This window comes from Ooceraea biroi, chromosome 10 (genome assembly GCF_003672135.1).
Source record: "Ooceraea biroi isolate clonal line C1 chromosome 10, Obir_v5.4, whole genome shotgun sequence".
NCBI lineage: Eukaryota > Metazoa > Arthropoda > Insecta > Hymenoptera > Formicidae > Ooceraea > Ooceraea biroi.
The window spans coordinates 5,520,197-5,535,829 of record NC_039515.1 but is presented as its reverse complement, the minus strand read 5'-3'; the positions used below and the strand labels follow the sequence as shown (position 1 = coordinate 5,535,829).

The 15,633-nt window shown below is 38.9% G+C and overlaps 2 protein-coding genes and 1 long non-coding RNA gene across 4 annotated transcripts; 2 read left to right on the top strand and 1 right to left on the bottom strand.

Moving 5' to 3' along the window:
• Positions 1-1,869: 1,869 nt before the first annotated feature.
• Positions 1,870-4,322, top strand: LOC105277259 (presenilins-associated rhomboid-like protein, mitochondrial). Its single transcript, XM_011335504.2, has 8 exons — positions 1,870-2,054; positions 2,447-2,621; positions 2,719-2,820; positions 2,896-3,061; positions 3,169-3,389; positions 3,507-3,608; positions 3,688-3,785; positions 3,891-4,322. The coding sequence occupies exons 1-8, from the start codon at positions 2,008-2,010 to the stop codon at positions 3,976-3,978; spliced, it is 999 nt and encodes a 332-aa protein (XP_011333806.2). The 5' UTR covers positions 1,870-2,007; the 3' UTR covers positions 3,979-4,322.
• Positions 4,311-11,960, bottom strand: LOC105277257 (coiled-coil domain-containing protein 39). Of its 2 annotated transcripts, XM_026972884.1 has the most exons (13): positions 11,653-11,914; positions 10,940-11,365; positions 10,490-10,711; positions 10,225-10,416; positions 9,893-10,108; positions 9,392-9,775; positions 8,987-9,241; positions 8,187-8,882; positions 7,894-8,121; positions 6,808-6,878; positions 4,969-5,346; positions 4,670-4,895; positions 4,311-4,559 (listed from the first exon to the last, which is right to left on the bottom strand). In XM_026972884.1, the coding sequence occupies exons 1-13, from the start codon at positions 11,746-11,748 to the stop codon at positions 4,377-4,379; spliced, it is 3,573 nt and encodes a 1,190-aa protein (XP_026828685.1). In that variant the 5' UTR covers positions 11,749-11,914; the 3' UTR covers positions 4,311-4,376. The 2 variants fall into 2 exon arrangements, with proteins under 2 accessions (XP_026828685.1, XP_011333804.1); XM_011335502.3 differs by lacking the exons at positions 4,311-4,559; positions 4,670-4,895; positions 4,969-5,346; positions 6,808-6,878 and adding an exon at positions 7,235-7,616 and having other exon boundaries at positions 7,830-8,121; positions 11,653-11,960.
• Positions 6,880-11,639, top strand: LOC109610839. The gene is made up of 2 exons (XR_003407060.1): positions 6,880-7,081; positions 11,219-11,639. It is a non-coding gene; the product is annotated as an uncharacterized LOC109610839 (long non-coding RNA).
• Positions 11,961-15,633: the final 3,673 nt, after the last annotated feature.

Below are 15,633 nucleotides of genomic sequence, written 5' to 3'. Positions count from 1 at the left end.
CAGGATTTTATATTCAAAATGGAAAAAAGTTAGAAAAGACAAATGCAAGTTTTTAACTTTTCCATTTTGAATATAAAGTCCTGTAGAGCGGGCTTTCTTTCTATCTATACTTCATTTGTGGAACAGGATTTTTTATCCTGCACAAGCAATAAAGAGAATTTTCGAAGCTGCAATTACCATCGCTATAGTGAAAAAATAGTTCACTATAGCGATGGTAATTGCAGTTTCGAAAATTCTCTTTATTGCTTGTGCAGAATAAAAAATCCTTTTCCACAAATGAAGTATAGGTAGAAAGAAAGTCCGCTCTACAGGATTTTATATTCAAAATGGAAAAAAGTTAGAAAAGACAAATGCAAGTTTTTAACTTTTCCATTTTGAATATAAAGTCCTGTAGAGCGGACTTTCTTTCTATCTATACTTCATTTGTGGAACAGGATTTTTTATCCTGCACAAGCAATAAAGATAATTTTCGAAGCTGCAATTACCATCGCTATAGTGAAAAAATAGTTCACTAGCAACTCCAGCTTCCCCTTAAGGTGATCCTGGAGTTGCTAGTGAACTATTTTTTCACTATAGCGATGGTAATTGCAGTTTCGAAAATTCTCTTTATTGCTTGTGTAGAATAAAAAATCCTTTTCCACAAATGAAGTATAGATAGAAAGAAAGCCCACTCTACAGGACTTTATATTCAAAATGGAAAAAAGTTAGAAAAGACAAATGCAAGTTTTTAACTTTTCTATTTTGAATATAAAGTCCTGTAGAGCGGGCTTTCTTTCTATCTATACTTCATTTGTGGAACAGGATTTTTTATCCTGCACAAGCAATAAAGAGAATTTTCGAAGCTGCAATTACCATCGCTATAGTGAAAAAATAGTTCACTAGCAACTCCAGCTTCCCCTTAAAACGCGAGCGTGACCGCTCTCAGGTTTCTCTCTGGTCTTATATACAGGTCTGGAAACTTCAGAGGTGGAGATGGATCATTTTGTGTGTCACTTTTTATTTCTTTAGTAGCCACTAGAGGCGTTGCGATCGATGTTCGCAGGTGACGAGGGACGTCAGAGGCCGGGGGAATATCTGTCCGTCTTTATTCCACTCGCAGTCTTCACAAAACAATATGATAAATTAATAACGCTTTAAATCATTTAAGACTATAAATGAATTAGTGAAATATGTATATGAAATAAAATTGAGTTTTTATTCTCAAAATTAAGTGTGGATAAAAACGAATCCTTCCGTGATGGATAAAAATGTAATAAAATTTGTTGAAATGTATTTGAAACTCTCTGTCAATTGACCTCGATTCAGTAACATTTCATCATAAATTTTTATATTTTATTATAAATTTTCGTATTTTATTATAAATTTTATATCTAATATTCCAAAAGTTTGAAAATTTATGATGAAATCATAATGAACCGGGATCAATTGATAGAGATTTTCAAATACATTTTAGCAAAATTTTATTATATTTTTTCCATCAGGATTTTATGTTTAAATCTGTCCTTTATCTTTTTATTTTATTTTTGCGGGCAATAGCTTTTTCCCACTTTTTCCAAGTAACAATGTCTTTCGGCACTCGAAATAAAGAACGTTTCTGCTCGGTTCTACTGCCGGTCTTGCAATTCGGTACCGCACACCATTTCGTCATTTCAATAAACGTTTCGATAACTTTTGTAGTCAATAACCGTTTTCCAATAAGAGTCATGAACACACGTGGGTTCTTATCTCCGGTTTTTCAGGTTATATTTATCTGCGGACATCGATGACAGCGACGAGTAGTGGTTACGCTAGAAACTAAATGTGTCTTCAAAAAGCGGCCATACTCCCACCACTGAAATTAGAGGTAGTTTCCAGACCTGTATGTAAGGCCGTGGTCAGATGCAATCAAATGTGTCTGTAGCGTGAGAGGTTATGTCATCTGATCGCGTGTAACTAAATTTCTCGTTATATGCGAACAGCTTATGGAATTTTTGTGTATTCTACAGAAATATAGTAAATTTTGGTAATATGACGATCAGGACGCTTTTATTTTTGGGCGACTCGGCAAATAAATGGTGCGAGAAATACTATTATAAAATTATATCATGGCTTTTTATATCTTTCTCATGCGATTTCTTCATACATTCCTCTTATCCTCAGTCAAAACATTAGTGTAGAATATTCTGCACACCCTATTTTAATATTATATTTGAGACTTTTGTAGAAAACTTTTGCTATAAAACTGATAAATTTTTCTACATAATTGACCAAACAATTACATCATCTTTACTCTTCCAAAATGAAGACATATCTTTATACCTTTTGTCTTTCTGCACTGCACTTCAAACAAGAATGTACAATTCAGAGTTATTCTGTCATAATCGTGATTATGACAGAATTATTTATCTTTGCTATGATTGGAATATATTATACGTGACACAATTCAAATGTATTTATGAAATTTTAGTTTCTTTACAACTGTGCGATGCTGCAGATCCAAGTTGCAGACATCACAATACAGACAAGCAAGAAATCTAAGATTTCGAGTAAAGCAATCGGAAGAGTCTGCTCCTAACATTCAGCTTGAACATGGAGTCATACAGCCGTCAAGACTGTGGAAGCACCTTGGTTTCACTGTCATGGTAAGCAAACCAAATTTGCTATTCTTCTCTATGTCCAAATCAACTGACAAGTTTGAAATTAATATTACTATCGTATAAAACCCTTTTCTTTTACCAGGTAAGTGGAGCCTCTATAGCAGGTGCTGCAATTTGGGAGTACGAGCGCATCAGGGCACAGACGTACAACATAATCTACCGCTACAGGCAGACTCGAGTTAACGTATGTATTGTTTGAGAAATATAATTAACAGATGACCGTTCCGTACTTTGTCGCGTGCAATAACGCATTGGTTAGCGAACAGGATTGAGGGGCAAAGTAGAGACATGGTGGAGAAACCTGTCGGAAAGCCAGAGAGTATTCCTGCCTATACTTTTTATAAACGCAGTTGTATACCTGGCCTGGCGAGTGCCGGCGCTGCAGAAGACGATGCTGCGCTATTTTTCTACTTCTCCGAGTACCAGTGAGTGATAGTATCATTTTCGATGATTGAAACGGGAAAGCAAACCTCTTTTCTCTCGCTCCTTCCTCGACCACCGCGAATGTTAATCGAGATGATTCTTGCACAAGGCTCGTCGTGTTTGTCCATGGTACTGTCCATTTTTTCACATTACTCCATACTCCATCTGGCCGCGAACATGTTCGTGCTGAATAGCTTCAGCTCGATAGCAGTGTCGTCATTGGGAAAGGAACAGTTTCTGGCACTGTATCTATCCAGCGGAGTGATATCCACTTTTACTAGCCACCTGTACAAAACTATGATGAGAGCGCCGAACGTTTCCCTAGGAGCGGTGAGCGATTTTATTTTTACAAAAGCGACGATGAACTTTCGATCGTGGAACTCACTTGTAGAAACTCATAATGCGAATTTTATGCTCAGTGAAAGACCCTCGTTCTTTTTATCGTAGTCGGGAGCGATCATGGGTATTTTTGGATTCGTCTGTACGCAGTACCCGGACTTAAACATCAACATCATTTTCCTTCCCATGTTCCCGTTTACAGCGGGTATCGTACGTATCCCCCTTGCATTTTATATTTATTGAAATATGATATTAAGTAATCACATTTACCGCAATATTTCTCACTTAGGCGATTAAATCGATAATGGCGATCGATGTTACCGGCTGCCTCTTACGTTGGAGGTATTTAGATCATGCTGCGCATCTGGGTGGTGCATTATTCGGAATGTAAGTCGCATAACTTGTTTTCTCTTTTAAAACATGCATTGCAATTTTTATTCTCGATACGGATATTAATATGTCGCATTATAATCTCCTATTTAAAAATTATAGATTCTGGTATGCTTGGGGAAATGCTCATATCTGGCAGAAACGGGAACCGCTTCTGAATTTCTGGCATAAATTTCGAAAGTCACAATGATATTCCCCGTATCTTAATTTAGATTTATATTTATATTTATTATACTGTTCACTTCTTTCGCGCGATATTCTGATTGCATAAACTGTAAAGTTTGTACAATTGTGCGGGAGCACAATCGTCGAGAAATATGACAATTCCAAAACACGCAATACATATTTCTGTTATATCATACAAACTCCTTTTTTCGCTACTGGAACGAAATCAAGAATGTAAACGTAAGCATAACGTCGTCTATGGGATACCCCATTGTTCCCATCGAAAAATCCGTTTCGGTTTTCTCCTCATTTTAATATACTATGTATATCATCTCGTTTATATAGAATAAAGTAAATCTTTTAAAAACCATGTATATTATGAATATAGAAATCGCAGTTTGTAACAATGCATTTCAAATAGACTTAACTCTTCAGATATTTTACGTGGTGCTTGAAATGATCCTCGATAAACGTAGCTATAAAGTAGTAACTGTGATCGTAGCCATCGTGGAATCTGAGAACAAACGCGATGCCATTGTCCTTTGCGGCATGCAACAGATTCTCTGGTAACAGTTGACCCTGTTTCAGGAACTGATCTTCCTTGCCCTGAAACCGTTATAGGATCATGAATCGTTCTGTGTCCCATTAAAAAATTGAGCAAATCTGAAATCGACGGTTAAGCAATTAAAATATTAAAGAGAAACTGTGCGAGGAACCTGGTCAACCAAAATGTCCAAAGGTGGGCCATTATATATTTTCGCCAGTTCTGTGGCGTCCCACTCCTTCCAAGCAACGTTATCTTCTGGTCCCCCCAAGTATCCCAAGAAGGCCTTCTTTCCCCATGGACACAAAATGGGATTACTTATGGGCGCAAAGGCCGACACTGTCTTGTACTGTCCAGGATTTTTCAGAGCACAGATCAAAGCGCCATGTCCCCCCATGCTAAACAGAAGAGAAAGAAGCACTGTACAAACTATTTTAAAATTATTCTCGCAAAAAGTCACTCTTCCTATACCTGTGGCCCATTATGGACTGCCTGTCCGGCAAAGTTGGAAATTCCTTGTTGATCAATGCTGGTAATTCTTTGGTAACGTAACTGTACATCCTATAATTCTTCTTCCATGGCTTGCAAGTCGCGTCCACATAGAATCCCGCGCCACTACCGAAATCGTAACTGTCATCCTCGCCAGGTATATTCAGCCCTCTCGGACTGGTATCAGGAATGATGAGGAGAACACCATGCTCGGCAGCGAGTCTCTGAGCTCCTGCCTTCTCGCTGAAGTTTGCCTCGGTGCAGGTGAGACCTGACAACCAGTAAACGACCGGTACCGGGCCCTCCTCGGCCTGAGGTGGCAAATAGACCGCAAATTTCATGTTGCATCCTAATTCCGTGCTGTTGAACCATTTTCTTTCAGTGTAATGTATGAATTTAGAAGAGATATAAAACTAAATTTTATTTTCATACTAATTGCTATATAATAAAACACGTATCTGCTATTGGGTTGGCCAAAAAGTAATTGCGTTTTTTTTTATATAAATAAAAGGCGAATTTTTCATGGGAAACAAAAACTTTATTAAACAATATATTGTCCATTTTGTTTGATTATCTTTTGCCATTTTTCAGGCAACTTCATGGTTCCGCGCTCAAAAAAGTTCTTATCTTTTTCAGCAAAAAACAATTCCAACAACGATTTCATATCCTCATCAGCAGTCAAGGTTTTACCATTCAAGGCGTTTTGCAAAGAACGAAACAAATGGTAATCTGATGGTGCCAGGTCTGGCGAATATGGTGGATATGGTAGCATCATGGTAACACATCCCATCCAAGCTGCAACAATTTTTCACGAGTGACCAAACTTGTACGTGGTCTAGCGTTATCATGGTGAAACACAACACCTTTGCGATTCACCAATTCTCGACGTTTCTGTTTGATGGCATCATTTAATTTATCCAGTTGACGACAGTATACGTCTGAATTAATGGTTTGATTCCTCGCAAGCAGCTCAAAATACACAATACCTTTAAAGTCCCACCAGACTGACAGCATAATCTTTCTTTGGTGAATATCTGCTTTTCAAGTGCTTTCAGCAGGTTCATCACGCTTGCTCCACCATCTTTTTCGTTTGACGTTGTTGTAGACGATCCATTTTTCGTCGCCTGTTATCATGCGTTTCAAAAATCGATCATTTTCCTCACGTTTCAAAAGAGAATCGCAGGTGTCAATACGCTTAGTGAGATGAATTTCTTTCAGCTCATGTGGTACCCAAATATCGAGCTTACTAATGTATCCAAGTCGTTTTAAATGGTTTTCAACACTCGATTTCGATATGTCAAGATTCTCAGCAATCTCTCGTGTCGTTAAACGCCGATTCGAATCGATCGGTGCCTTTATTTTGTCATCATCAATTTCAATTGGCCTTCCTGAGCGTGGTGCATCTTTCACATTAAAATCTGCAGATCGAAATTTAGTAAACCAATTTTGACACTGCCGCAATTTTAAAGCATCTTCGCCATATACATGACATAACTTTTTACGAGCTTGCACAGCGTTTTTCCCTTTTCGGAAGTAACAAAACAAAATATGACGAAAATGTTCTTTTTGATTTTCCATTTTGAAATCGACGGCAAACAAACAATTGTTAACGAAATCGTGTACTTTCTTTTTCTAAAACAAGCTTGAACTGTGAGTTAACCTACATAATGAATTTGCGGTTTAGAATGAAGTTAGTTACATTTCAAGACATGTATGTCGTCCATCTATTGGAAAAAAACGCAATTACTTTTTGGCCAACCCAATATTTTTTTTATACATTTATCTTCTATGCAAGACAAATACAGCTTACGCTTTATTTACCTGTCATGCGAATACACTTTCTGCCATCCTCCGAAGATTTTCTTACTCTGAACTTGTGTTAATTCAGACATCTGGAGACCGTTATCGGATTCCTTCCGCGAGTGATGCTTCCGAGTATCGACTGGACTACGGAGATGTCTCGTTAGCCGGCGAAGTGCGCAAATAGGTTACAAAGGTTAGGCGGATTACGGGTCTGGTTGCAGCTGAAGAGGTTAACCAGGCTAACTGATAAAACTGATTAATCTCCGACTGGGTCACGAATATTTTGTTACAGGTGCAAATATAGTTCAATAATGTAATATCGCAAAAATATAATTTCTTCTCCGTTAAGTAGACAGTTGAAACTTGCTGCAGCCTAGAAAAAAGTTCACCTGTTGCGCGAATAGGTTAGAGAGAGAACAGCATTTTTTTTATATAAAATCTTTCCCGTTACATGAAAGTATTTGTTGGTCTGGTGGAAAAGCCTCATCTGCTTTACGCCTTTCGAAATGTGCGTGTCATAATTATTGTTTCCGTTGAAGCAAGCTCACTCGACGAAATATGCAATTTTTATATATTAAATTTTAATGTATAAAGTTGCTTAATATAGCAATTATACAATATTATACTGATTTTATCATCATTATTTTTTATAAATATTTCGAATATATTGTGCAGATTAATTCTTCTATTACCTAGTTGTTATATCATTAAAATTATTATCATAATTTCTTTCCTAATTGTTTCTCATTTACGACTCGATTGCTTGGGGGCAATTTTCGTGGGACGTGGATTGTACTTTGTCATCTTCCTTGATGCATTACTTGATGCTGAAAATCATAAATTAACTAAAAAGATTAATTATTTAAAATTGGCAAGATAAAAATATATTAATACACGTTAATTCTGCAAGTGTAATAATTTCTTTCGTAATTGTTTCTCATTTACGACTCGATTGCTTGGGGGCAATTAACTAATATAAAAGATAATAATTTAAGAGAAACAGTCTATGTCGTGCCCTAATTTGATTTTTATATACATACGTTCCTCGAACCGCGGTTCAATCTTGACCACGCTGCCGAAGCTCTCCCTCGACGACGTAAAAGCACTCACACGACTCGTGCTCTTCAAGGGTTGATCTATCGAGCCTGCGGAGCTTCCGTACAGACTCGTGGACGATTTGGTTGGTGGAGGGAAGGATGGTAACTCGATGTTCTTGGCTATAAGCAATTTCTTAACGTATGCTTCAGCCTCCACGTGACGGATCGTGAATTCCGCGATGTCTTGAAGGGCCATCGCATTTTGCTCTTGAAGCTCTCGCAGCTCCACCTCTCTCTACGGAACATTGTGAAGACGAAATCATCGAGCAGCCTTTTAATGATGAACTTGTACCGTCGTACCTGTTGTAGAAGCACAGTATCGTCTCTCTTGGAGATGTACAAGTTTTGTACATCCTTCTGCGCTTTACGAAGGTTCTTGTCGGCCCTGGATATCTTCTCTGTCTGCTCCACTACTTGCTTCTCCAGGTCCGATAAGTAACGGTGCTTGTTCTCCTTGTCCTCCTTCGCCTTCTCGATATCGTCGAGCAGTACAGTGTGATCATTCTGCGCTTTCTGCAAGTCGTCGAACAGCCTTTGCAGCCGCGCCTGCCTCTGGCGTAGCTTCTGCCGCGCATCGTACATTTGTTCGTCGAGTCTCTTCTGCTCCACGCGTTCCGGCCCATCCTCGTCGACCGCGCCCACGCTGTCCTTGTACTTGTCGTTGCACACGTTCACCACGCGCAGCGTGTTCTCCATGCTGCGTATCTCCTGCTCGGTTCGCCTGATCGTCTCGTCCAGCTTGTCGCCTTGCTCGCGCAGCAGGTACCGTTCCTGGGCGCTCTGTATCTTCACGTACGCGGTGCTCATCGGCAGCCCGTCTGGCGTAGTGCCTAAACTCGCGATGCCGCTGTCGTATCGCGCTTGCAACTGCCGTATCCTGCCTTTTCTCTCGGCAACAGCGGTGCGTAGCTCCGAGCACTCGGTGCCAGCAACCCTCTTCTGTACAGCAAGCGCCTCCTTCTGCGCCGCGATCTCTGCCGTGCGTTCCTTGAGTGCCTGCGAACAGAAGGCGAACGCGAACGTCGCACGCACGATTGCATATTTGATTTCTGTTATTTTTTTATTAGTAAATTATCCTATGCAATAGAGAAATGGCTTACCGCTTCGAGATGCAGGCGATACTTCTCCAGGTCGTAAACCTCGTCGCTCACGTTCGACGTCATCCGCTCGAGCTGCGACACCCGGAGGCGCATTATATTCTCCTCCACCTGTTTCTCCTCGTTCCGGGACTGCGCGGCCCTCAGCCGCTTCTCACCCCCGTCCACTAGCAATAATAAATCCTGCTTCTTGCTCCTTAACCGCTCGAGTTCCTCGTTCTCGTTCGACAGACAGTTAGATATCTTCTTCATATCGTGCTGAGGAAGCAAGAAAAAGAAGAAACGCGTAGAATATCTCTGACGATTAAATTGCCTTAATTAAAATGTTTTCTCGACTAATTTTACTTTAATTAAAGTTTTTCTCCGTACGTTTTCGCAGAAAAACTTGGAGGAAAATGAGAAGCTTACTTCCAAATTAGCGATCTGGTTCTGCAGCAACTTGGACGTGGCCGTTTTCTCGTCCAACGAAGCTTGCAATTCCTCGATTTTCTTCCGTTTCTTTTCGGCTTCGCTCTTGTCGCGTTCCTGCCCCCTGATTCGTTCGAGTTTCATCTCGCACTTCTGCAGATTGAACTCCACTTGATAAAAAGTCTCTTTCTTCTCTTCCAAAAGTTGGTTCTCCTTCGCTATCAATCCGGCGAGCACGTCGATCTTCTTCTGTTCGCCCTGCATCTGCATCTGCATCGTCTTTCTTTCATTCTCCAGTTCTATAATTTTATTCGTAACACGTAAAATTGCGGCCTGCAGTCGATTCAATTCTTTAACGATTACGGATTTTCGTTTCTCGTCATCCTGAAAATTTAACGTATCGTGTTCTCATCATTTTTAGTTTTTTCAATGTTTCCCTTTCAATTTATTACTGATTTGGGAATCGTTCGTATTTTCCTTGTAAATATAACAGAAATGTACCTCAATCATTTTTTCCAACCGCCTCGTCCTCTCTTCGACGTTTAACTTCTGACTCTCGATTTCCTCTAAAGTTGATGACAAATCGTCAATTCGCTTTTGACAATTGTCCGTCTTCGTGCGTTTATTTTCAATCTCGGCCCTTTTCTTCTTGGTATTGGCTCGGACTTGTTGTATACGACGCGACAGCTCGATGACTAATTTTTTCTGGGTGTGAACCTGTCTCGATAATTGTTCCAGTGTTTTTATTAACGCTTAAACGATTGAATCACTTCGACAAAAATAAATCTGTAATTTTTATGTAAAGTAAAATCTGAATCTTTTGTCATCATCACCTCGACAGCGTGAGCACCGATCGCCTCCGTCATATCACGCTGTTTCTCTTGAATCGCGGCGAGTTTTTTTTCCGACTGTTTAATCGAATCCTGCAATTGTTTATTATCCGCAATTTGATCGTTCAGAAATTTTTCCGCTTCTACGAGATTGCTTTTTTTCTCCCTGCTGATTTCCCGCAACGTTTCGAGTTCCTGCAACGATTCGCATTTGCATTTCCACAGTCCATTCCGTTTAGTTCATTCACGGGAATGAGATCGATCATACTTTCAAACAGTTCTGTATATCGTTATCCCTCTGTCGTAGAACGTTGACGCTCTGCGTCCACTGATTTATCATCTGCCTGCGTTCTTTCAACGCTTCCGCATATAATTTCGTCGTACGGTCCAGAACGATTTCCATCTCCTGCGCCTCGTCGACGGTCTTGACAATAGCTTGGCGATAGGTCTCAAGTTCCGCGTTGAACTTTTGCCGTTTCTGCTCCAATTCCTGAAGATCAAATTACGACATTTTGTGGCAGCAAACACTTTCGCGTCCGATTCCTGGCGTGGGAAATTCGACAGGACGAAAAGTAATGTCTGATCGAGCGTATGCAAATAATTTGTAAAACTTTTCCACGATTCTCATTGAATAAACACGTTTATGCATTCCCGGAGATCTTTAACGATCGCCTGGTTATTCTCACGGTAGGAGTACATATCATAATCATCCTTATACCTTGTACTTTTGTGCATCCTGCTTCATGTAGCTCTCTATCAGCTGATTATCCTCTTCCTTTTGCGCAAGCTTTTCCTCCCACTTGCGCAAGCTGTCCTCGTCAAATTGTATCGTTCGCTTGGCCTCGCTCAGCTTGTTCATCATCCTCAGCAACTCCGTCTCCACGCTTGACACCCTGCAGTTCACGTCCGTCCATTCCTTGTCAAATTCACGCGCTTCCTGGCACAGCGATGATTCTACGTTGCCACTCAGCCGATAAAAATGGTTCTCCATCTCCAGCTGGGTCGAGTGCTCGGCAAGCAGCTTTTGGTTGAATTCGTGCCGCACAGTCAAGTCACCAACATGCTTCTTCATCATCTTCCGCCGTTCCTCGAGGTTCTCCAGCTTCGCAATCAAGGAGATCTTCAGCTTTGCCTTCTGGGCGACCTGTCGAGGCAACGCGAATGTCTTGTGATCTTTTGTTAAATTAATACAGATTCTTTAGTGGAATTAAATTTAATATGTACGTCAAACTGTAATAAATTAATAATAATAATAATAATAATAATAATGCAAAAATTGTATTATTCGTAGGTTCCATTTGGAAATAATTAAACGTAATTAAATGTACGATGTTTAAGCGGAAATTTGATCCAATGATAAAAACTAATCTGTCAAAGTCAGTAAATTGATGATAATAAAAAGGAAATTATCAGGTCTAGCCGCATTTGTACTTCTTCTTCCAGGCGTTTGTTTTCTTCGTTAGCCACAGGAATCCGAAAGCCGTCCTGCCATCCCAACTGGCTTAGGATTACGTCCACGTTGGTCATCGTCACGTGTCAGAATGCTGCCTGCCAAAAGTGTCAACTATTCGTAACAATTATTCACAAACGTGCCGTACCCGGCGAGATTCGCGACGCGGCGACGTTGTATTTGGTCACGATGGCAACCGAAAATGTCGCCAACCTAATCAACTAAATACATTTGATCCGTTGCGAAAATAAAATGAAGACAATAAGAGTGGCAGCCTTGCATATGCACGAGGCCACGGTCTTATACAGGGTGTCCCGGGTTTTAACCGACAAACTGCGGGAGCATATTCTACTAGTGGAAATAAGAAAAGTTTGCTTAGAAATGCTTTATTACAAAGTTATAAACCAATATTGAAAAGAAATATGGGATAAGTAACAACGGAACATAGTGTAGAATTTGGAAGGTCGAAGATGTTTATGTTATGTGTATTCACATGTATTCATGTTTACTATGTTGAAACGATTCAGTATGATTGTTACTTTCACAACAGTAGCTGTTAGATTTCAATCGTCGTGTCAACTAGCAATTACTATCAGAATGCCAAAAGTGTTTTCAAATGAGGAATACACCGATATTCATTTCGTGTACGGATTCTGTGACGGAAATGCACGAGCTGCCGTACGAGAGTATCAACGTAGATTTCCCAACAGGAGAGTACCAGATAGTTCTGTGTTTAGTAATACCCATTTGCAATTACGTAATTTGGGTTCATTTCGACCTATGAATGAATATGATGATGTTCGTTCAGCTCTAAGACACCGACGACGCTCGGAAAGAATCTTAAATCTTCGCCAAAACAGCTGGATACAGTTAGACGGTTGTCCATCGCACTATGCTAGACAAGTTAGAAACTGGTTAGATGAACGTTACGCTCATAGGTGGATTGGTCGAGGAGGACCGGTTTTCTGGCCTCCAAGATCGCCCGATTTAACGCTTCTTGATTTTTATTTATGGGCAACTTTAAAAAATAAAGTTTACAGTACAGAAGTAATCTCGCTTGAAGATTTAAAGCAACGAATTACTAATTCAGTTACTGAGATGCAACAAAATTTTCAGGAATGTCGTACCGTAACAAATTCTGTACTACGTCGATGTCTAGCTTGTATCGATGTGCAAGGACAACATTTTGAAATGCGTCACTAAATCATTGCGTAGATAATTTTTATTTTTGTGAAAAAATCCGTTGTTACTTATCTGATATTTCTTTTCAATATTGGTTTATAACTTTGTAATAAAGCATTTCTAAGCAAACTCGATATAAGAATTTTTTCTTATTTCCACTAGTAGAATATGCTCCGGCAGTTTGTCGGTTAAAACCCGGGACACCCTGTATATATATATATATATATATATATATATATATATAATATAATAAGAAAAAATTCTTATATCGAGTTTGCTTAGAAATGCTTTATTACAAAGTTATAAACCAATATTGAAAAGAAATATGAGATAAGTAACAACGGAACATAGTGTAGAATTTGGAAGGTCGAAGATGTTTATGTTATGTGTATTCACATGTATTCATGTTCACTATGTTGAAACGATTCAGTATGATTGTTACTTTCACAACAGTAGCTGTTAGATTTCAATCGTCGTGTGAACTAGCAATTACTATCAGAATGCCAAAAGTGTTTTCGAATGAGGAATACACCGATATTCATTTCGTGTACGGATTCTGTGACGGAAATGCACGAGCTGCCGTACGAGAGTATCAACGTAGATTTCCCAACAGGAGAGTACCAGATAGTTCTGTGTTTAGTAATACCCATTTGCAATTACGTAATTTGGGTTCATTTCGACCTATGAATGAATATGATGATGTTCGTTCGCTCTAAGACACCGACGACGCTCGGAAAGAATCTTAAATCTTCGCCAAAACAGCTGGATACAGTTAGACGGTTGTCCATCGCACTATGCTAGACAAGTTAGAAACTGGTTAGATGAACGTTACGCTCATAGGTGGATTGGTCGAGGAGGACCGGTTTTCTGGCCTCCAAGATCGCCCGATTTAACGCTTCTTGATTTTTATTTATGGGCAACTTTAAAAAATAAAGTTTACAGTACAGAAGTAATCTCGCTTGAAGATTTAAAGCAACGAATTACTAATTCAGTTACTGAGATGCAACAAAATTTTCAGGAATGTCGTACCGTAACAAATTCTGTACTACGTCGATGTCTAGCTTGTATCGATGTGCAAGGACAACATTTTGAAATGCGTCACTAAATCATTGCGTAGATAATTTTTATTTTTGTGAAAAAATCCGTTGTTACTTATCTGATATTTCTTTTCAATATTGGTTTATAACTTTGTAATAAAGCATTTCTAAGCAAACTCGATATAAGAATTTTTTCTTATTTCCACTAGTAGAATATGCTCCCGCAGTTTGTCGGTTAAAACCCGGGACACCCTGTATATATATATATATATATATATATATATATATATATATATATATATAATATAATAAGAAAAAATTCTTATATCGAGTTTGCTTAGAAATGCTTTATTACAAAGTTATAAACCAATATTGAAAAGAAATATGAGATAAGTAACAACGGAACATAGTGTAGAATTTGGAAGGTCGAAGATGTTTATGTTATGTGTATTCACATGTATTCATGTTCACTATGTTGAAACGATTCAGTATGATTGTTACTTTCACAACAGTAGCTGTTAGATTTCAATCGTCGTGTCAACTAGCAATTACTATCAGAATGCCAAAAGTGTTTTCAAATGAAGAATACACTGATATTCATTTCGTGTACGGATTCTGTGACGGAAATGCACGAGCTGCCGTACGAGAGTATCAACGTAGATTTCCCAACAGGAGAGTACCAGATAGTTCTGTGTTTAGTAATACCCATTTGCAATTACGTAATTTGGGTTCATTTCGACCTATGAATGAATATGATGATGTTCGTTCAGCTCTAAGACACCGACGACGCTCGGAAAGAATCTTAAATCTTCGCCAAAACAGCTGGATACAGTTAGACGGTTGTCCATCGCACTATGCTAGACAAGTTAGAAACTGGTTAGATGAACGTTACGCTCATAGGTGGATTGGTCGAGGAGGACCGGTTTTCTGGCCTCCAAGATCGCCCGATTTAACGCCTCTTGATTTTTATTTATGGGCAACTTTAAAAAATAAAGTTTACAGTACAGAAGTAATCTCGCTTGAAGATTTAAAGCAACGAATTACTAATTCAGTTACTGAGATGCAACAAAATTTTCAGGAATGTCGTACTGTAACAAATTCTGTACTACGTCGATGTCTAGCTTGTATCGATGTGCAAGGACAACATTTTGAAATGCGTCACTAAATCATTGCGTACATAATTTTTATTTTTGTGAAAAAATCCGTTGTTACTTATCTCATATTTCTTTTTAATATTGGTTTATAACTTTGTAAAAAAGCATTTCTAAGCAAACTCGATATAAGAATTTTTTCTTATTTCCACTAGTAGAATATGCTCCCGCAGTTTGTCGGTTAAAACCCGGGACACCCTGTATACAGGTCTGGAAACTTCAGAGGTGGAGATGGATCATTTTGTGTGTCACTTTTTATTTCTTTAGTAGCCACTAGAGGCGTTGCGATCGATGTTCGCAGGTGACGAGGGACGTCAGAGGCCGGGGGAATATCTGTCCGTCTTTATTCCACTCGCAGTCTTCACAAAACAATATGATAAATTAATAACGCTTTAAATCATTTAAGACTATAAATGAATTAGTGAAATATGTATATGAAATAAAATTGAGTTTTTATTCTCAAAATTAAGTGTGGATAAAAACGAATCCTTCCGTGATGGAAAAAAATGTAATAAAATTTGTTGAAATGTATTTGAAACTCTCTGTCAATTGACCTCGATTCAGTAACATTTCATCATAAATTTTTATATTT